Consider the following 23,531-nt stretch of genomic DNA (forward strand, 5'->3'; position numbering starts at 1 on the left):
CTTTGTTGCATTGTATTGGCTGTTGAAATATTACCTTGGTTTTATAGTTTCCAGGGCCTATAACCAGTTCATTTCCTAGTGCCAGGAAAAGGTTTATTAAAAAGCAGTGTGTAGATTTGATGCAGAAGTTAATACCCACAGACTCAGTGCTGGTTATGGTTCATGTGCTCTGCCTGATCTAAACAGTGTTAATGGAATAATGCTTGTGTGACCGTGAACCGAGGGTATTGTACTGGCGATGGTAATGATGCAATAATGATTGAGAGAAAAGAAATACAAAGAGAAGCTAGACTTGGGTAGACAGTTTGCATAATAATAAACAATAAAGTCAGAAGGGAAAAGGGGTTGGAAGTTCCTGGGGAGACTTGAAGGGGGAGGTAGTGAGGTGATATGATCAAAATACTTTGTGTATGTGCAAGACATTTTCAAAGAATAAGTAAAAATATTATTTAAAAAAGCAAAATGGGTTCAATCCAATATGTTTAATTCAAACATATTGGCTTGATAAGAATTCCCTTATAAGTGATCTTGTTTATTTGAATAAACCTTTAAAGTTCATCTACCATAGTACTAGCTAATGTGTTTACAGTAATAACTATTCTTTTATATAGCCACAAATTTATGCTTTTAGTTTTAATTTTAAATTAGAAAGTAGTAAATAAATGTTTTAAGAAGGCAGGGGTGGGAGGGCCGGTGGGAGAGGCAGGGGTGGGGTGGGGATAGGGATTTGTGGAGGGGAAACTGTGAAGGGGGATAACACTTGAAATGTAAATAAAATAGCCAATAAAAAACGGTGTCTTGTTCTATATTTTAAAGATCAAAATATCGTTATATGCCAGACATCTTTCATATATGTTTGGTTTCTTAAAAAATTATCTGCCTTTGTGAATGCAAGTGCCCAAGGAGGCTGGAAAGGGCATCGGAGCCCCTAGATCTGGTTCTACAACTGGCTGTGAGCCACCTATGGGTGCTGAGCTTATGTCCTCTATAAGAGCAGTACAAGCCCTTAATTGCTGTGCCGTCTCTCCGCCCCTCTCACCTTTAATGTAAATGTCATTTGCTCTGAGAATAGGCATGTATAGAGAGCCACAGTGCACAGACTTGTGAGATTTTTCCTTGATCTGGATTGGCTATCATCCAGAGTCTTACCTTCGCATACACACAGGGTTATATTCACATTATACTGGTGTGTTGAAGGTGCATATATAATATGAACAACTATTTGTCTGTGTTATTCATACTTACAATATCCTCAGGTTGATATGAGGCTACGATCACTTGACTTTGCACTCAGCCAGTGGAAGAGGGCTGGAGATATGCCAATTAGTCTATGTGTGAGGGGACACACTGGGCAATTAATGAACTTAGTCATTTCAAAGGAGAAGTGATGTAATGCGTTGTCTAAGCCAGATGTGATGTTTCCCTCCTTTCCCTTGTCTCTCTGAAACTGGAGTGATATCTAATATGTTTCTGAGTATTAAGTAATGAAGCAGAACTGCACACGGATAAATCATCAGACATATTTTACACATTGTAGCCTCCCAAAGAACCATTTACACTCACAGATATAGCCTTCCAGTTTTCAGTAATTATTCAACCAAGGTAAGATTAATTCTGAATTTTGTTCCAACAAATGGGAGAGCATTTTTTATTCTGTCTTGATCACAGATCATTAATATAGCTGATGAATTGTTTGCGCCTTATTGAACATAATGAGCTCTATTTGAAGGAGAGACGCAGTTTGATGTGTTTTAACTTCAGTTAATCAAAGGGTAGTATTTCTCGACAATTGATGTAGCTTGCGAACAATCACGAGTTCTAGCGTTCTCCACGTTTATTTTAAAATAATGAGTTACAAGTGTTTCCACACTCCGAAGCAGGGAACAAAGAGGAAGTCATCATAGATTTGGGGAAAAATACAATGTAATGAGATTCTATCAAATAATCTACAAAACACTCATACGATGGGAAACATATTCCACTTTTTTTTTTGTCAAGTGCTAAGAGATATTGCATTCTTACACTTCATTTTGGATATTTTATTTTTAAGTATCCCATTGCAGCCTAATTCCTTTACTTGCTACATGAGAGGTCTTGCTTTTGATCCTGAATATTAACACTTTGTCCGAAGGGCTGATTTACTGGCCAAGAAAAAGAGGGACTGCATTACCTAGGGCGACTCTGGCTGCAGATGCATCATAGTTGATCCAAAACGACACCCAGGACAGAATTGTAATCAGTGTGGAGGGCATGTAGGTCTGCAAAATGAAGTAACCGATGTTTCTCTTTAGACGAAAACTTAGTGATAGTCGTGGATATGCCCCTGAGAGAGAGAGAGAGAGAGAGAGAGAGAGAGAGAGAGAGAGAGAGAGAGAGAGATTTGATTAGAATCACCATCTCTCTTTTATAATGCATGGATTATTAGGGAGGAAACTTCTTCACCTGTTGTGAATTCCACCTTCTTGGACACCATCTTGTAGTCGACAATTGAAAATTGGGGAAGCTCAATTTTATTGACCCCAGTTACTGCTCCCTCTCCTCCATTCCAGTAAAATTCGATGTCATCGGTGGTATAGCCATCTGAAGTGAAGAAGCACAGCGCAGTCATAAAAAGCACCGTTGGGCTATTCTGAAGACAGTTGTCCACCCAGAGGAAAGATCCAGAGCACATTAAGGCCAAAAAATCATTTTGACCTTTGACCGGAGATAGATGTCATATGGATGCCATTTCTATGGGTTAGGAGTGGCTACACTGAGGACGAGATGCATCTGGCTTTAGCGAGCATAAGCTCCCAAGCCCTTTGCCACCCTGAACCACGGCTACAAATTTGTTTTTATTGTATCTACAGATGGGTGCTTTTCTCTTCAAGCAAGGGGTGGCTGCATTTCAGGGCTCTGGAAGTGGGTTTGGATTGTGTGTTATCTAAGAACAAAAACAGAATCAAATGATAAGCACGGTTATTAAAAGGAGAGCCTTAGGGATAATGAAATAGAATATAGCAAAAGATTCAAATCTTTAATAAATGATCCAGGCATTTACAAAGAAACATGTTCTGTTTAGAAAAGTAACTCGGCTTGGATCCTTCCATAATAGCTACTACTACTACTGTTATACATAACACACAGGTAAAATCTTAGGAATTATTTACATTCTTGATTATACTAGGTGCTTTATGAATTATTGATCTCTTTGGATTTGTAAGGGTGGACTTTGATGTCAACAGAACTCAGAGAAGATTGACGACAGCCCTGGGCTTTGACATGGAAGGTCTTATATTCACGGCCTGTCCTTTTCCTTCTGGTCTGTCCCCATTTGTCAGTGGCTTAGCTGAGTCATGGTGGTGTAGAAGTGTAAATTGTATAACAAGAATAATGCTTGGATATGTTTTAAAATTCTAAAAAATAATCTGGCGCATTTAAAATCAACTTCAACCCAGTTAGACACACAGCTGGTGTTTCCCTTTTTGTTTTATACTCACCTCGAATTTAAAAAAGCATTATTTTTTCTTAGAGTTACTGACACTTGTTTCAAAGATAACCTTATGAACACTTTATAGTATGCATTATGCTGGTCTACTTCTGATTAAAGCAGTTGCATCTTTCCAAGATATTTACAGAGAAAGCTTAAGATTTGGGAGGGGAATTTAGGTGACAAAGAACTGCACCAGTTTACCAGTTCAAGCACGAGGTAAATTTTAGTCTTTGTCTTGGTTCCTCTTTTGTGGGTATGTGTGCCTGAGGAAAAAGCTGTTTTGGTTTTACTCCTTAAAATAATTAAAATTCAAAAACATTTACAAAAATTCTGATCCCTGAATTTATTGAACAATAGCTGTTTTATATTTGATACCCCTAATTTATCGCAACATATTATAATGTATTTAATTTCTCATTAAGCCATCACCCATTAAAACTTTTTTCTTTTCTCCAAGAGTAATATCCATATGAAATAATTCATGTACCATTTATTTACTGTTCTATGTAAACATTGTTTCTAAGAATCTGTTGGGCTACTTGGGAGTAACTGATATATTGGAGATTTATGTTAAACTTGGGTACAAATATATGACACTAATGCTTAACATTGTTTTGAATATCTGACCGGAATCCATGAACAGCTCTACAGAAGATATGTACATAGATAGATGGCTGATGGATATATCCATGTCTATATATATCCATATATATGTATATATGTAATATGTACATGTGATATATATATATGTATATATATGTGTGTGTGTGTGTGTTGGACAGATTAATAGATGTGTGATGGATGGATAGAATAATAGATGGTTTATAGATGACTGGAATAATAAATATGTGATGGGTGGATGGATAAATGGATATACGAGCGATGGATGGATAGATAGGTGATAGGTATTTAAGTGATAGATAGATAGACAGTGATAGACAGAAGGATAGATAGGTGATAGATGGATAGGTTGATTGGTGATGGATAGATAGATGGCTTATGTATGGATGGATAGATATAGGATGGATGGACTGTAGATGGGTGATGAATGGATAGATAGCTGATGGATAATGAGTAGATAGTTTGGTGATTGATGGAGAGATAGACAAATGATGAATGGCTTAATAGATGCACGGTAGATGGATGGAGGAATAGATAGATAAGTGATGGATGGATGGGCAGACATACAGAGAGATGAACAGATAAACACAGAGATAATCTCCACATGCAGGAATATAAAAGCTTCTGGCTTGCTCTAGGCTTGCTAAACTAACGAGGTGATAGATTTCAACCTCCAGCTACTGTTTCAGTTGTCAGAATCTAGGGCAAAAATTCAAGCATGAGTTCGAGTTGTGAGAGTCACAGAGAGTTTTGTAGTTTGGGTTAAGAGAGAAGAAGGAGGAAGTCCCACACCCGCGGATCCCGGCCCGCAGCAGCTCTCTGCTCCCAGACCCGGTGAGAGAGAGACCCAACCGCCTGGTCAGGTGGGCACTCCTGAGGCTGCAGAGCGGAAGAGACCACCAACTCTGCTCACCCCTGCCCACATCCCTGGCCCAAGAGGAAACTGTATAAGGCCTCTGGGCTCCCGTGGGGGAGGGCCCAGGAGCGGCAGGACCCCTGCCTGAGACACCGCCGGAACCTGAAAGAAACAGACCGGATAAACAGTTCTCTGCACCCAAATCCCATGGGAGGGAGAGCTAAACCTTCAGAGAGGCAGACAAGCCTGGGAAACCAGAAGAGACTGCTCCCTGCACACACATCTCGGACGCCAGAGGAAAAAGCCAAAGACCATCTGGAACCCTGGTGCACTGAAGCTCCCGGAAGGGGCGGCACAGGTCTTCCTGGTTGCTGCCGCTGCAGAGAGCCCCTGGGCAGCACCCCACGAGCGAACCTGAGCCTCGGGACCACAGGTAAGACCAAATTTTCTGCTGCAAGAAAGCTGCCTGGTGAACTCAAGACACAGGCCCACAGGAACAGCTGAAGACCTGTAGAGAGGAAAAACTACACGCCCGAAAGCAGAACACTCTGTCCCCATAACTGACTGAAAGAGAGGAAAACAGGTCTACAGCACTCCTGACACACAGGCTTATAGGACAGTCTAGCCACTGTCAGAAATAGCAGAACAAAGTAACACTAGAGATAATCTGATGGCGAGAGGCAAGCGCAGGAACCCAAGCAACAGAAACCAAGACTACATGGCACCATCGGAGCCCAATTCTCCCATCAAAACAAACATGGAATATCCAAACACACCAGAAAAGCAAGATCTATTTTCAAAATCATATTTGATCATGATGCTGGAGGACTTCAAGAAAGACATGAAGAACTCCCTTAGAGAACAAGTAGAAGCCTACAGAGAGGAATCGCAAAAATGCCTGAAAGAATCGCAAAAATCCCTGAAAGAATTCCAGGAAAACATAAATAAACAAGTAGAAGCCCATAGAGAGGAGACACAAAAATCCCTGAAAGAATTCCAGGAAAACATAAATAAACAAGTAGAAGCCCATAGAGAGGAGACACAAAAAACCCTGGAAGAATTCCAGGAAAACACAATCAAACAGTTGAAGGAATTAAAAATGGAAATAGAAGCAATCAAGAAAGAACACATGGAAACAACCCTGGATATAGAAAACCAAAAGAAGAGACAAGGAGCTGTAGATACAAGCTTCACCAACAGAATACAAGAGATGGAAGAGAGAATCTCAGGAGCAGAAGATTCCATAGAAATCATTGACTCAACTGTCAAAGATAATGTAAAGCGGAAAAAGCTACTGGTCCAAAACATACAGGAAATCCAGGACTCAATGAGAAGATCAAACCTAAGGATAATAGGTATAGAAGAGAGTGAAGACTCCAAGCTCAAAGGACCAGTAAACATCTTCAACAAAATCATAGAAGAAAACTTCCCTAACCTAAAAAAAGAGATACCCATAGACATACAAGAAGCCTACAGAACTCCAAATAGATTGGACCAGAAAAGAAACACCTCCCGTCACATAATTGTCAAAACACCAAACGCACAAAATAAAGAAAGAATATTAAAAGCAGTAAGGGAAAAAGGTCAAGTAACATATAAAGGGAGACCTATCAGAATCACACCAGACTTCTTGCCAGAAACTATGAAGGCCAGAAGATCCTGGATTGATGTCATACAGACCCTAAGAGAACACAAATGCCAGCCCAGGTTACTGTATCCAGCAAAACTCTCAATTAACATTGATGGAGAAACCAAGATATTCCATGACAAAACCAAATTTACACAATATCTTTCTACAAATCCAGCACTACAAAGGATAATAAATGGTAAAGCCCAACATAAGGAGGCAAGCTATACCCTAGAAGAAGCAAGAAACTAATCGTCTTGGCAACAAAACAAAGAGAATGAAAGCACACAAACATAACCTCACATCCAAATATGAATATAAAGGGAAGCAATAATCACTATTCCTTAATATCTCTCAATATCAATGGCCTCAACTCCCCAATAAAAAGACATAGATTAACAAACTGGATACGCAACGAGGACCCTGCACTCTGCTGCCTACAGGAAACACACCTCAGAGACAAAGACAGACACTACCTCAGAGTGAAAGGCTGGAAAACAACTTTCCAAGCAAATGGTCAGAAGAAGCAAGCTGGAGTAGCCATTCTAATATCAAATAAAATCAATTTCCAACTAAAAGTCATCAAAAAAGATAAGGAAGGACACTTCATATTCATCAAAGGAAAAATCCACCAAGATGAACTCTGAATCCTAAATATCTATGCCCCAAATACAAGGGCACCTACATACATAAAAGAAACCTTACTAAAGCTCAAAACACACATTGCACCTCACACAATAATAGTGGGAGATTTCAACACACCACTCTCATCAATGGACAGATCATGGAAACAGAAATTAAACAGTGATGTCGACAGACTAAGAGAAGTCATGAGCCAAATGGACTTAACGGATATTTATAGAACATTCTATCCTAAAGCAAAAGGATATACCTTCTTCTCAGCTCCTCATGGTACTTTCTCCAAAACTGACCATATAATTGGTCAAAAAACGGGCCTCAACAGGTACAGAAAGATAGAAATAATCCCATGCGTGCTATCGGACCACCACGGCCTAAAACTGGTCTTCAATAACAATAAGGGAAGAATGCCCACATATACGTGGAAATTGAACAATGCTCTACTCAATGATAACCTGGTCAAGGAAGAAATAAAGAAAGAAATTAAAGACTTTTTAGAATTTAATGAAAATGAAGGTACAACATACCAAAACTTATGAGACACAATGAAAGCTGTGCTAAGAGGAAAACTCATAGCGCTGAGTGCCTGCAGAAAGAAACAGGAAAGAGCATATGTCAGCAGCTTGACAGCACACCTAAAAGCTCTAGAACAAAAAGAAGCAAATACACCCAGGAGGAGTAGAAGGCAGGAAATAATCAAACTCAGAGCTGAAATCAACCAAGTAGAAACAAAAAGGACCATAGAAAGAATCAACAGAACCAAAAGTTGGTTCTTTGAGAAAATCAACAAGATAGATAAACCCTTAGCCAGACTAACGAGAGGACACAGAGAGTGCGTCCAAATTAACAAAATCAGAAATGAAAAGGGAGACATAACTACAGATTCAGAGGAAATTCAAAAAATCATCAGATCTTACTATAAAAACCTATATTCAACAAAATTTGAAAATCTTCAGGAAATGGACAATTTCCTAGACAGATACCAGGTATCGAAGTTAAATCAGGAACAGATAAACCAGTTAAACAACCCCATAACTCCTAAGGAAATAGAAGCAGTCATTAAAGGTCTTCCAACCAAAAAGAGCCCAGGTCCAGACGGGTTTAGTGCAGAATTCTATCAAACCTTCATAGAAGACCTCATACCAATATTATCCAAACTATTCCACAAAATTGAAACAGATGGAGCACTACCGAATTCCTTCTACGAAGCCACAATTATACCTAAACCACTCTTATACCTAAACCACACAAAGACACAACAAAGAAAGAGATCTTCAGACCAATTTCCCTTATGAATATCGACGCAAAAATACTCAATAAAATTCTGGCAAACCGAATTCAAGAGCACATCAAAACAATCATCCACCATGATCAAGTAGCCTTCATCCCAGGCATGCAGGGATGGTTTAATATACGGAAAACCATCAACGTGATCCATTATATAAACAAACTGAAAGAACAGAACCACATGATTATTTCATTAGATGCTGAGAAAGCATTTGACAAAATTCAACACCCCTTCATGATAAAAGTCCTGGAAAGAATAGGAATTCAAGGCCCATACCTAAACATAGTAAAAGCCATATACAGCAAAGCAGTTGCTAACATTAAACTAAATGGAGAGAAACTTGAAGCAATCCCACTAAAATCAGGGACTAGACAAGGCTGCCCACTTTCTCCCTACTTATTCAATATAGTTCTTGAAGTTCTAGCCAGAGCAATCAGACAACAAAAGGAGATCAAGGGGATACAGATCGGAAAAGAAGAGGTCAAAATATCACTATTTGCAGATGACATGATAGTATATTTAAGTGATCCCAAAAGTTCCACCAGAGAACTACTAAAGCTGATAAACAACTTCAGCAAAGTGGCTGGGTATAAAATTAACTCAAATAAATCAGTTGCCTTCCTCTATACAAAAGAGAAACAAGCCGAGAAAGAAATTAGGGAAACGACACCCTTCATAATAGACCCAAATAATATAAAGTACCTCGGTGTGACTTTAACCAAGCAAGTAAAAGATCTGTACAATAAGAACTTCAAGACACTGAGGAAAGAAATTGAAGAAGACCTCAGAAGATGGAAAGATCTCCCATGCTCATGGATTGGCAGGATTAATATAGTAAAAATGGCCATTTTACCAAAAGCAATCTACAGATTCAATGCAATCCCCATCAAAATACCAATCCAATTCTTCAAAGAGTTAGACAGAACAATTTGCAAATTCATCTGGAATAACAAAAAACCCAGGATAGCTAAAGCTATCCTCAACAATAAAAGGACTTCAGGGGGAATCACTATCCCTGAACTCAAGCAGTATTACAGAGCAATAGTGATAAAAACTGCATGGTATTGGTACAGAGACAGACAGATAGACCAATGGAATAGAATTGAAGACCCAGAAATGAACCCACACACCTATGGTCACTTGATTTTTGACAAAGGAGCCAAAACCATCCAATGGAAAAAAGATAGCATTTTCAGCAAATGGTGCTGGTTCAACTGGAGGTCAACATGTAGAAGAATGCAGATCGATCCATGCTTATCACCCTGTACAAAGCTTAAGTCCAAGTGGATCAAGGACCTCCACATCAAACCAGACACACTCAAACTAATAGAAGAAAAACTAGGGAAGCATCTGGAACACACAGGCACTGGAAAAAATTTCCTGAACAAAACACCAATGGCTTATGCTCTAAGATCAAGAATCGACAAATGGGATCTCATAAAACTGCAAAGCTTCTGTAAGGCAAAGGACACTGTGGTTAGGACAAAACGGCAACCAACAGATTGGGAAAAGATCTTTACCAATCCTACATCAGATAGAGGCCTTATATCCAAAATATACAAAGAACTCAAGAATTAGACCGCAGGGAAACTAATAACCCTATTAAAAAATGGGGTTCAGAGCTAAACAAAGAATTCACAGCTGAGGAATGCCGAATGGCTGAGAAACACCTAAAGAAATGTTCAACATCTTTAGTCATAAGGGAAATGCAAATCAAAACAACCCTGAGATTTCACCTCACACCAGTGAGAATGGCTAAGATCAAAAACTCAGGTGACAGCAGATGCTGGCGAGGATGTGGAGAAAGAGGAACACTCCTCCATTGTTGGTGGGATTGCAGACTGGTACAACCATTCTGGAAATCAGTCTGGAGGTTCCTCAGAAAATTGGACATTGAACTGCCTGAGGATCCAGCTATACCTCTCTTGGGCATATACCCAAAAGATGCCTCAACATATAAAAGAGACACGTGCTCCACTATGTTCATCGCAGCCTTATTTATAATAGCCAGAAAATGGAAAGAACCCAGATGCCCTTCAACAGAGGAATGGATACAGAAAATGTGGTACATCTACACAATGGAATATTACTCAGCTATCAAAAACAACGAGTTTATGAAATTCGTAGGCAAATGGTTGGAACTGGAAAATATCATCCTGAGTGAGCTAACCCAATCACAGAAAGACATACATGGTATGCACTCACTGATAAGTGGCTATTAGCCCAAATGCTTGAATTACCCTAGATCCCTAGAACAAACAAAACTCAAGACGGATGATCAAAATGTGAATGCTTCACTCCTTCTTTAAATGAGGAAAAAGAATACCCTTGGCAGGGAATAGAGAGAGGCAAAGATTAAAACAGAGACTGAAGGAACACCCATTCAGAGCCTGCCCCACATGTGGCCCATACATATACAGCCACCCAATTAGACAAGATGGATGAAGCAAAGAAGTGCAGACCGACAGGAGCCCGATGTAGATCGCTCCTGAGAGACACAGCCAGAATACAGCAAATACAGAGGCGAATGCCAGCAGCAAACCACTGAACTGAGAATAGGACCCCTGTTGAAGGAACCAGAGAAAGAACTGGAAGAGCTTGAAGGTGCTCGAGACCCCATATGTACAACAATGCCAAGCAACCAGAGCTTCCAGGGACTAAGCCACTACCTAAAGACTATACATGGACTGACCCTGGACTCTGACCCCATAGGTAGCAATGAATATCCTAGTAAGAGCACCAGTGGAAGGGGAAGCCCTGGGTCCTGCTAAGACTGAACCCCCAGTGAACTAGTCTATGGGGGGAGGGCGGCAATGGGGGGAGGGTTGGGAGGGGAACACCCATAATGAAGGGGAGGGGGAGGGGGATGTTTGCCCGGAAACCTGGAAAGGGAATAACACTCGAAATGTATATAAGAAATACTCAAGTTAATAAAAAATAAAAAAAAAAAAGAGAGAGAGAAGAAGGAGTGGGCGAGCCAAACTGGCAGCTCTGTTAGCTCCGACTTCAGCACGACACTAAATAAAACTGGAATGTGACCATCAGCCAAAGCAGACTTTTTTTTTTTTTTTCGGAGCTGGGGATCGAACCCAGGGCCTTGCGCTTCCTAGGTAAACGCTCTACCACTGAGCTAAATCCCCAGCCCAAAGCAGACTTTAATATTCACTTTTGTTCTCTCCTATGTAATATTCCCTTCCCACAGTCTAGGTGGCCCAGTTAGCCATGGTCTGGGAGCAGTAAGTGGAAAATTCTAAACATAAACATTTCACAAGGCGTGCACATCATTCTTAGCAGTGCTATGAAATCCCATGCTCTCCTGCTCTAGCCCATCCAAGGTGCCAGAGACCTCTTGGTCCAGCGCATCCTTGCTGAACCATTTATGCTTCCTACCCATTTGCTATATGGTAGTCAGTTATCTGATCAACTGCCTAGTACTGCAGGGTCTCGTTCAAGTGACCTTTCTTGACAGTGAGACTATATTCACTTAGGCCGGATTGTAGTTTGTTACAGTTGTCATTGCATATGTTGTACCTGAAGTTGTTTCCATTTTATTGTGCTCATTATTTGTTGTTCTTTGTCTAGTTCATGTCCTAGATACATATGGGAAGGAAAGGCACAGTCTGTATGGGGTTGGCCTATGCAGTGCGTTGGGCCTCTGTCTGCTGGACTTCTTAAACCATACCTCCTTGTGGACAAGGAGAAACCACTGCACTCAACAACTCACGGAGTCAGTGGTTTGGGTCTTTATTTCCAAGCTCATTTCACTTTGTTTAACTAAAACTCATTACTCACAGTGCTGTAGGCACTGAGATAATTACATATGATTTGGGGGAGAAAAGAGAACTCGAACTCTCATTTATATAGATGCTGGAGCTCTCATGGGAGCGATAATGGCAGCTGGATCCAAGCAAAGAATAGAGGCCTTGGAGCACACCATTATTCAAAGGTTACACAAGAACATTTCGCCACAGAGAGAGAACATCAATTTACTCACGCCTAAACAATCTATTTACCAAAGGTTTTCCTTTATGAACCGGTGACTTCACACAGCGTTTCAGTCTTGGCACTCCGATACCAAGGATGTTGTTTCCTAGCAACGACCACAGAGAAGCACTCAGAATTTCCTCTCAGCCCCTGGGGACTTCTTAGTGATGCGGAAAGTACAGATAAAATTAAGTTGATATCAATAGATGAAGATACACAGAGCTAGATGAAGATACCCAGAGCTGGTTCAGTGTGAAAGTGTCTGAATATTAGTATTCTCTGCTGTTTGAAATACTTTATTTTGGATGAATTTTCTGCTCTGCAAATAAAAATTACTCTTCTCTGTGCCTCAGTAGGACTATAAGGATGGTTAGATATTGTTCTTAGATGACGTAGGGACTTAAACTTCCATCTATGAGCAGACAGATGGAAACATTTCTTTTTGAGGAAGGTCTTAGAAGCATAGTAAGATCCGTGATCTTGATGGACTTGGGACAATCCTTAAGATACATTCTTTCAGCATTTGTTGATTAGCTCAAGGCTAGGCAATGATACATACTGTTACATTCTCAATGTGCCAGCGAGGTTCGTGTGTTGGGAATTGTTTTTACCAAAGCAACAGTCTCGGGAGGTCAGAACTTTTGCGGGTGTTTTAACTCAATAAGCAAAAGCAGTTATATTGTTAACAGGATGCTGGCATCCTTGTAAAATACTTGCCCCTACCCGTCTCTCCTGCCCTCTATCTCAGATAGAGAGAGCCCCATTGTGGAGCCCTGGCTGACCTAGAATTTATTATGTTGACCAGGCTGATCTGAAATCCATAGAGCTTCACCTGCCTCTGCTTCTGGAGAGCTGGGGCTGAAGGGTGTTAGTGAAGCATGTGGTCAGACTTCATCTGGCTCTTTTGTTCTTGTGTTCTCACCCTGTGGTGCTTTGTCTTCTCTTTTCCAGTAAGGGGTGGTACAGCAAGAGCATGCTCACCAGCGACTGGGCTTTTGACTTTAGACTACATCAACTAACAGAGCTGTGAACCAGTAACGTTTTGTTGTTTAGAAAACATCCAGTCCACCATCCTCTGTGATAGAAGCACAAAGCACGCATAGGTCTAAGACAGATAATTTCGTTGGTGTGCCTTGGACCAAAAGAACTGGAAGTGATCATGTGATATGAGTTGGTTTGGAGAAGCCTGGGATTCCTGGTTAGCAGTTGGGTGAGAAGCCATTTTGTTTACACACGAGAAACCCAGAGTGGACCTGGCAGTGCAGACTTGAGAACCTTCCTGATTCCCTCAGCATTATTTACACCAGGTGAGAATGCTCCCCATTTCATTCATGATCAGCATGCCAGCCTTTGGAAGTCTTTTCCAAATCCATGATTTCTCCAGATCCATGATATTCTTGGGGCACTATTGTCCATAGGAATCAGAGTTTAGAAATGATCTCAGTTAAATAGAAGGCCTAAGCAACAATCCAGTAAATGTTTGGGGGCTCATCTCGGTTCTGTAGTTCACTCATCCCATAGTTGTCCAGGCACTGGGACAGCTAGTTAGAATTTTATGCAATCATTAGACAATGGGTTCTTTAAAAATTATTTTAGTGTGTGTGTGTGTGTGTGTGTGTGTGTGTGTGTGTGTGTGTGTGTGTGATATCATGTGCATGTATATGCATATGTTTGGAAGTCAGTGGTTAACTTTGCATAGTGTTTTTCAGAAGGCGAATCTTAATTTTTTGAGTCAAGGTTCTCATTGGACCTTATAGATTGCTGATTTGACTAGGTTGATTGGCCAACAAGCCGAAGGTTCTACCAGTCTCTACCAATGCTGGGATCACAAGTGTGAATAATCATACTTGGCTTTTTATTTGGGAATGAAATCAGGTCCCCATGCCTGGGCAAAAAAAAAAAAAAAAACAAAAAACAAAAAACAAAAAACAAAAAACAAAAAAACCCCCCAAAAACCCCCAACATTTTATTGAAAGCACTGAAGGGGTTTGCAACCCATAGGAAGAACAACAATATTAACCATCCAGAACCCCTGCCCCCCAAGAGCTCCCAGGGACTAAACCACCAACTAAAGCTTACACATGGAAGGACCATGCCTCCAGCCGCATATGTAGCAGAGGATGCCCTTGTTGGGCGTCAGTAGGAGGAGAGGACCCTGGTCCTGTGAAGGCTTGAAGCTCCAGTGCAGGAGAAGCCAGGGCAGGGAGATGGGAGTGGGTGGTTGGGAGGGGAGTGCCCTCATAGAAGCGGGGGGGGGGATAGCGGGGTTCTGGAGGGGAAACTGAAAAGGGGATAACATTTGAAATGTAAATACATACAATATCCAATTCAAAAAACACTTTACTGGCTGAGTCGTCTCTTCATACGTCGTCTGAAAATATGCTTTAATAAGAAGAAAATATATTATCCTGGACATCGTCTGTCATCTGATCCTTTTCCAACCTATGTGTGAGTAGGAAACAATCCCAGTAGTTCTCCTCTGTCCTAGCATCTTTATCTGCAAAGACCTTTCATGCACCCTTCTGTCATTTTCTCCATGTGCTAGTTTTTCCTCGAACCCACGTGCCTTTCTGTCCAATAGTTTCTACTGTGTTTGTTTCAGATCATGTCCACTTAAGGACTATACTTCAGACTTGATATTGTTTGTTTATGTTGTTTTATCCATTTGTTTATTTTTTGTAGTATTGAACCTATAGCCTTGAACATGGTAGGCAAATGTTATACCAGTGACATTATATTAACTGAATTAAGAATCACCTGACATGAAGAAGAACTTACATATAAAAATTATTGAACTCTTACTGGTCTGTTAACATAACATTATTAGTTTTTAAATTATAGGTTTTACTCTTGATCACTGATACAATTCACAGAACTCAAAGAAGGTTAACAAGCAGAAGGGCTCTAGTGAGGATGCTACAATCCCACTTGGGAGGGAGAAGAAAGCAATCGTGGGAGACAGAGGGAGGGAGGGAACTGGGGTGGGAGAGGGGAGGAGGAGGGGAAAAGGGGGACATGATCGAGTATGGGGGCAGGTGGAGGGGACAGGAGAGAAGCTCCGAGGGCCAGCAGAATGAATGAAAATATGCAACCTTGGAGGTGGGAGGTGGGGACCCTCTAGAAAGTACCAGAAACCTGGAGGTGAGAGACATTATGACTCAAAGGACCTTAGATGAAATGCCCAACAGTGAGGAGAGGGAACACCTCTAGTAGAAAGATGGCATCAAGTGGAGGGATGGAGTTGCCATTCCACAGTCAAAAACTCTGACCCCGAATTGTTCCTGTTTAAAAGAACTGCAGGGACAAAAATGGAGAAAAGCCTGAGGAAAGGGAGGTCCAGTGACAGGCCAAACTTGGGATCCATCTCAAGGGGAGGCTCCAAAGCCTGACACTATTAATGATGCTATGGTGCTTACAGACAGGAGTGTAGCATGGCTGTCCTCTGAGAGGCCCAACAAGCAGTTGACTGAGACAGATGCAAATACTTACACTCAACAATTGGACTGAAGTCAGGGACCCCTGTGGATGAATTAGGGAAAGGCTGGAAGAAGCTGAGGAGGAGAGTGATCCCTTAGGAAGACCAGCAGTCTCAACTAACCTGGACCCCTGAGATCTCTCAGACACCAAGTCACCAACCAGGCAGCATATAGTAGCTGGTCTGAGGTCCCTGACACAGTTATGGTCTGGTCCAGCCTCAGTGGGAGAAGACTCACCTAACCCTCTAGAGACTTGAGGCCCCAGGGAGTGGGGAGGCCTGGAGATGGAACATTCTCTTAGAAACAGGGTGGGGAGGACGGGATGAGGAACTGTGGGAGGGTGGACCAGGAGGAGAGTAAAAATAAAGTAATAAAATTATAGGTTTAAATGTATTTTACAATAAGTAATTGAAAACTCTTAAAGGGCTTGTAGAATGTGGACACTGGCTAATGTCTAAATGGCTTGGTTAAAACTTTATCACCAAGGGTTGCCAGTGCAACCAACATTCAAGATTCCCTACCGTTTTTCATTTCTGTGTAATTTCGCCAGTGATAAGAGTTGTGATGTCTTCTTGGGGTCTGCTGATCCTGATGATGGCTTATCCTGTCTTGGCTAACCATCATTAACTTCTCAAGATGAAATTGATGACTGCTGTCAATGGGGTTCACTCGTGGCTGGCCTTCATTATCACCTTCTTGCCTTGTGCCAGTAAAAGTCAACGGTCTATCCTATTGTGCACAACCCATGCCATTGTTGATGTGTTTGATTAGTGAAGATTAGACTTTGTTTTTAATTCTACTTACTTATTTTCTAGCGATTCAGCAGATACTGAATTAGATTTCTCAATAGCTAAGTGGTCCTCCCCTCCCCCACACACTTTGGAGACCAGTGTGGGAGCTAATATTGCTCCATTTAACTTTAGCCAAGTAATTTTCACTCCTTATATTAGTCCATTGAAGCTTTTTCTTTGTTTATTTGGATCTTTTTAGATTCATGTTACCATTAAATTTGGAAAATATGCCATGTATCATAAATTTCACTTGGTTGAGATGTGGACTGGCAGAGACAAGAAGTGAGCCCTTCAACACTCTTCTGGCAAAATCCCTCGAGGCTGACATCAAACTTTAGGTGGCATTTGTGAGTGGCACTATCATTTATTCATTTAATATTTATCTAATCATTTTAGCGACAAGTCTGCTTTTTTCTGTTTATCACATTTTCTGGGCTTGCTGACTTTGAATACTCATCAAATAGGAGCAAATGTGTTTTGACTTTTATTTAGAGAAATGAGGTTGCCTCAATGGATTACTGATTCTGTCTACGGTCTTGTCCAGACTGAACTGATTGCGTCTGCCTACATGGCTGCAGAAGTTAGATTTTTTTTTTACCTTCTGAAAAAAAAAAAGATTGAATGATGTCTTTCTTATTATCAACAATAGTCATGTGGTATGAGAACAGGTTTATAATAAAAAAAAAGTCCTTCTGCCAATGTCCAGCTTTAATAAATGCCAGTGGAGCTGTGCTGTTTTCTGTCCTGCAGATGAATATGCTTTATAGAAATTTTTGACAAAAGAGCAGGACCAAGGTTGCTCTGTGGTCAAAATCAGTGGCGAAGTAAAAAACAATTTCACGGAAATGCTAAACCTATTAACAAATGTGTGTCTAGCTGTTTGTTTCCGGAAATATTGTTTTTTTCAAAACAAACAGACCCTACCAGCTACATTTGAGTTATATTAACAAAGGACAGGACAGTTTGTATTGGAAAAAAAAAGTTCCCTTGTTCTTCCAAGTGTTTAATGGCATGATAAGACACAGATTCCTTTGCCTTCTGTTTCTGACACCAAGTCCCTAAATTTCTCGGACTTTCACATGTGACAGGAGCATCTTTTGTTCTGACGAGTTGACTCTCACAAGCTAATCAGTAGCCTCAGGATGAGGGCAGGTGGCAAAGACCAAACCTCATTTAGAAACCCGAAATTTTTAGTCTAACACCAAAGGGAAGGTAATGTAGAGTTTGTATTAGTAATCAATGCACCTTTCCTGAAAATCCTACTTGATGCAGTTCACAGAGCTTCTGGGCTGACAAAAACATCAAGGTGCTGGGGGAAGGGGAGCCTGAAGAGGATCCAGGCCCTGAATCCTCACCCTGCCGTACCTTACCATATGCTTCCATCCGACCAGTCATGAGTGGAACCCTTTAGAATTACCGTCTAATCGAGACTGAACGTTTTCTCTGACTTCAATGAACTGCTTTGGTCAACAATCTTGAGGGCGCTTGCCTTTTGGGAACCACAAGGCTGTGCCAGGTTAGATTTGGTGTGGGTGGGCGGGATCCATCTTTGTGACTGGCATCTAAGTAGACGGTAACTTCAGGGAACTGAGCTCCTAAGAATGTGGAGTCTGGGGGTTGGGGATTTAGCTCAGTGGTAGAGCGCTTGCCTAGGAAGCGCAAGGCCCTGGGTTCGGTCCCCAGCTCCGAAAAAAAGAACCAAAAAAAAAAAAAAAAAAAAAAGCATGTGGAGTCTGATCAACTCTGGGCTGTAGGTGTCTGGATGAATTGAGTTGTTAAATGTCTGGTAGATGTCCAGAGAGTAGGAGGATTGGTTGGTGTGCAGCAAACCTGCACATTCTTAGAAGCATGAGCAAAAACAGTTCACGATTTTCTGCTTGTGTTAACAGTCACAAGCATAACTGAGATAACTGTGGTCCTTTTTTTTTCAAAATAGTCTTTGAACACTATTTAAACATTTAATGGATATTCCAACTTCTTGAGACTTTCTTCTTAAAAATATTGCTTGGGGGAAAGATGTCAATAATTGTGACTGCTGAATCTACTAACTTTTGTTATTGATTTCTGCCACATTTTGGGAACAAATAAACAAAAAAGATTATTTTCATAGTATTCTAACTGTAATAAAGCATGCACTTCTTCAAAAATTTCTGAGTAATTTGTGTTTGAAATTTAGACAACTTTATGTTTAATATTTGTGTCACGAAAGTGGGAGGGCCTTGCCATAAGATGGGGTTGGGCAGTGACTGTAATTGGATGACACCTCTGCCAGTAACTTCTGATCTTGTTAAAATCACAAGGGGGGGACATCAACTCACCCACAAAACTTCACCCAAACTTTGTCTTGCCTACAAAATGCACAGGGATGAAGATAGTGCAGAGATCGAGGGAATGGGCAACCAACTTGTAAAGCATCTTGAAACTGGCCTAACTTGAAAACCATCCCATGTAAGAGACCCAAGCCCTGACACTGTTGATGATACTCTGCTATACTTGCAGATAGGAGCCTACTATAACAATCTGGTGAAAGGCTTCATTCAGTGGATGAAAACAGAGGTAAAGACCCACAGCCAAACATCAGGTGGAGCACACAGAGTCTTGCAGAAGAGTAGGGGATAGAATTGAGCAAGCTGGAGGAGTCAAGGACACCACAAGAAGACCTTCAGCGTCAACTAACCTGGGCCCATGGGGGCCCACAGAGACTAAACTACCAACCAAAGAGCATGCAAAGGCATGCTTACACATTTGTAGTCGATGTGTAGCTTGGTCTCCATGTGGGTTCCCTAACAATTGGGCAGGGGCTGTCTCTGACTCTGTGGACCCCATTGGATCTCTTTACACTAAATAGACAGTCTGGTTGTGTCTCAGTGGGAGAGGATGTGCTTAGTCCTGCTGGGACTGTATGTCTAGGGTGGGAAGGGGAGAGAGCTGAAGGGATTTGTAAGTGTGGGACTGGGAGAAGTGTCAGGGGAGGTGCAATCAGGATGTAAAGTGACTAAATAAGTAAATTAATGAAAAAAATCCCTCTGCACTTGGCAATAGGTGTTTGATTGTTAGAAAAGTCCTTTACAGAATGTCAAATGAGCACTTTTTTTTTCTTGACATATGAAAAAGAATTAACCCTGCAAGTAGAGAATTTAAACATGTGTGTCAATATTGAAATGCTGTTTAAGATTATTTTAAAATGTGATTTAAGCATGGGTGTTGTTTAAGAATGCTTGTTCTACCTGGAATTACTAGTTGTATTCAAGTTCCCTATTGCCAAGTTTAGAGAAGAGAGTTACTCTTAATTTTGCGATACACGTAATAGTCCCAATTTAATTTTATTTTTTAAAGCATAAACTATCCTCGAGGGCAAGTGAGACCATGAACCAGTAAAGCAGATGCTAGGGCTGCTGTTCAGTAAACCACCATGTTCAGTTAAGGCTTTGTCAGTGGCAAGTTTGGCCTGAGGCTGTGGATTACTTTTGGGAAAAATTTTGAATTATCTAATTTGCTTCTTTATTGCCACCCGATATGTCATATTGGAAACCATTCATAATTTATTTATATTTTAATTTTAAATAGTGAAAACATTTATGATGATGATGATGATGATGATGATGATGGGGGCTATTGAATTTTGTTTTATTTCGAGTCTCTTTTCTTTCATTTTAAAAGATGTGCATGTAAGGTAACTTTCCACCAAGAAACTCTTGTGATAAAAATTACTTTTTGAAAGCACATTAAAATCTAAAAACATTCATAACTATTTATTTAAATCAGTTATAGTAAAAAGTCTATAGTGTGTTGTTATGAGAAAAGAAATAAAAAATTGTCTGTGTATGTACGTGCGTATCTCACTATGACTTGTTAGTCAGACTTAGTTAGTTTTGTTCTGTCAGGATAAAGTGTCTTGACATCTTAGAGGAGAAGGGTCTGTGTTTTAGCTTTCACATAGACAGCCGTGGTACGGGAGGAATGACAGCAGGAGCAGGGGGCTGACTGGTCACACTGCATTGGCTGGTCCCTAGCGGACAGGACAGGAAGTGGAGGCAGGGTATAAACGTCAAAACCCTCCCACCCATCCACCTCCTAAAGGATCACGGATGCAGCACGACTTCCTCAACCTTATCAATGATTTTAACGTGGAACATTTCTCCACAGGAGAAGACTTTAGATCTTTTTCTTTAACTAAAATGTAATATCATGAACAACAGCAACAACGAATGCAGTAAGCCATTTGTCAGACTCTTCAAAATTCAGAATTAAAGAGAATAGTAATCAGATTTCCCAAAGGAGCCGATTTCAAGTGGCAAGATAATGACGTTCCCTCTTCTTTAAGCTTTGCACAGAAGTGACCTGAATTACCAGCGCAAATCACTCCTTTTCTCCCTTCTGCTCTCCCTGTCTTACATGGAAAGGAAAGACCTTTGAAATGAGCAATGCTCTTTTGTTCTTCTTTATGTTTGCTCCAACACATTGGTGGGCCAGCTTTTAAAAGACATGAGACCACAGAGGATCTCATGAGAGATCCCCAGAAACCCCCCAATTGGCACAGGTTATTGCCATTGATTGTGGTAGCTTTTCAGAACCATATGGTAAGATGCTATTGCTGAAGACACCCCACATTTTTGAATGTGGGACACAGAGAAAATATGGTGGAACTGAGCTGCCTATGTCCTCCTTGGTGTCTAGCATTTCACAATTTCACAGTAGAAATTGCTATGTGGTAACTCGACAGAGAAAAGTCATTGGTCTTATCCTCTTACAGACCTTGAATTCTACAATGTCAACTTTCCAAACAAGATGGGCTCACTGTTAATAGTGGAATGACTACTATGGGACTAGCCAAGTGCATTCTGATGGGTTCTGACCGCAAGAGGGAGTTAACAGCAGTGTACTGTCCGCCCGCAGCTGTAGAAATCATAGGCTGTACACAGGGTGAATCTACTGCTTCTGTTTTGATAATTGAATGACTTGTCAAACTGTCTTCTGGGTATTTATGTTTATATCCATAGACAGATGCTTTCCTCAACCTTGGTCACGGACGCCTCTTTTTGGAGGAAAGTTGCTGTTAATGCAGAGACCATGCTTGGTCAAATACCTTAAGTGGCTATGGAGGACTCTTCCTTCAAATGGACGTTCACATTATCCTTCCCAAAGCCCAGAGAACACCAGCAAAGAGGGACTGGAAAGAATGAAGGTGGATTCAGATGATGTCACATTTCTGAGAATGATGTGGCTGTCACACTTATGAACTCACAACAGATACAGTTGTTTGCACGGGACCACACAATACCAGGCCTTCCAACATGTAATCGTGAATGGCAGTGAGTGCTTATGGGGCCAAGCCCCTCTGTGGGGGAAGAGTTGGCAGTTGATGGCTGCTGGAGGTGAGGAGAGAATCGTTAACCTCATTGATGTTGCTACTGAAGAGTTGCCCATGGTCCAGTGGAGAGCTTCATGTCAAAGCCCACACCAGTGGCCCTGGTTAAACTCGGCAGGCCACAAAGTGATAGCAAAACCAAAAGCAATCTGATCTGCTAGTCTGGGGGTGATTAAGTAGGAAGAGAGGGTTATGAGTGGGGGTTGGAAGGGCACTAGAGAGGATGGGATGCTGTAACCATAACCAAAATGTACCATATGTTAAAAAAAAGTCAAAACTTAGTGGGGAGCAGCAGTAAAGAACGTGTGCAGAGGCAGTTAAAGCACCTTTCTGTGGATGTCAAGATGATGGGAGATGGAAACGTGCTTCAAAACTTTAGTGTGTCCAGTGAGAATGGTTAAGATCAAAAACTCAGATGACAGCAGATGCTGGCGAGGATGCGGAGAAAGAGGAACACTCCTCCATTGTTGGTGGGGTTGCAGACTGGTACAACCACTCTGGAAATCTGTCTGGAGGTTCCTCAGAAAATTGGACATTGAACTGCCTGAGGACCCAGCTATACCTTTCTTGGGCATATACCCAAAAGATGCCCCAACATATAAAAAAGACACGTGCTCCACTATGTTCATCGCAGCCTTATTTATAATAGTCGGAAGCTGGAAAGAACCCAGATGCCCTTCAACAGAGGAATGGATACAGAAAATGTGGTACATCTACACAATGGAATATTACTCAACTATCAAAAACAATGACTTTATGAAATTCGTAGGCAAATGGTCGGAACTGGAAAATATCATCCTGAGTGAGGTAACCCAATCACAGAAAAACACACATGGTATGCACTCATTGATAAGTGGCTATTAGCCCAAATGCTTGAATTACCCTAGATGCCTAGAACAAATGAAACTCAAGACAGATGATCAAAATGTGAATGCTTCACTCCTTCTTTAAAAGGGGAACAAGAATACCCTTGGCAGGGAATAGAGAGGCAAAGATTAAAACAGAGACAGAAGGAACACCCATTCAGAGCCTGCCCCACATGTGGCCCATACATATACAGCCACCCAATTAGACAAGATGGATGAAGCAAAGAAGTGCAGGCCGACAGGAGCCGGATGTAGATCGCTCCTGAGAGACACAGCCAGAATACAGCAAATACAGAGGCGAATGCCAGCAGCAAACCACTGAACTGAGAATAGGTCCCCCGTTGAAGGAATCAGAGAAAGAACTGGAAGAGCTTGAAGGGGCTTGAGATCCCATATGTACAACAATGCCAAGCAACCAGAGCCTCCAGGGACTAAGCCACTACCTAAAGACTAAACATGGACTGACCCTGGACTCTGACCTCATAGGTAGCAATGAATATCCTAGTAAGAGCACCAGTGGAAGGGGAAGCCCTGGGTCCTGCT

At 41.2% G+C, this 23,531-nt stretch overlaps 1 protein-coding gene across 1 annotated transcript in view; it reads right to left on the bottom strand.

Moving 5' to 3' along the window:
• Gabrb1 (gamma-aminobutyric acid type A receptor subunit beta1) overlaps positions 1-23,531 on the bottom strand; it is a 477,985-nt gene that overhangs the window by 19,774 nt on the left and 434,680 nt on the right. Inside the window, 2 exon segments of the mRNA NM_012956.2 lie at positions 2,171-2,323; positions 2,443-2,580. Of these exon segments, the coding sequence (NP_037088.1) occupies positions 2,171-2,323; positions 2,443-2,580 (291 nt within the window).

The sequence above is a fragment of the Rattus norvegicus genome, chromosome 14, assembly GCF_021556685.1.
Source record: "Rattus norvegicus strain SHRSP/BbbUtx chromosome 14, alternate assembly SHRSP_T2T, whole genome shotgun sequence".
Classification (NCBI taxonomy): domain Eukaryota; kingdom Metazoa; phylum Chordata; class Mammalia; order Rodentia; family Muridae; genus Rattus; species Rattus norvegicus.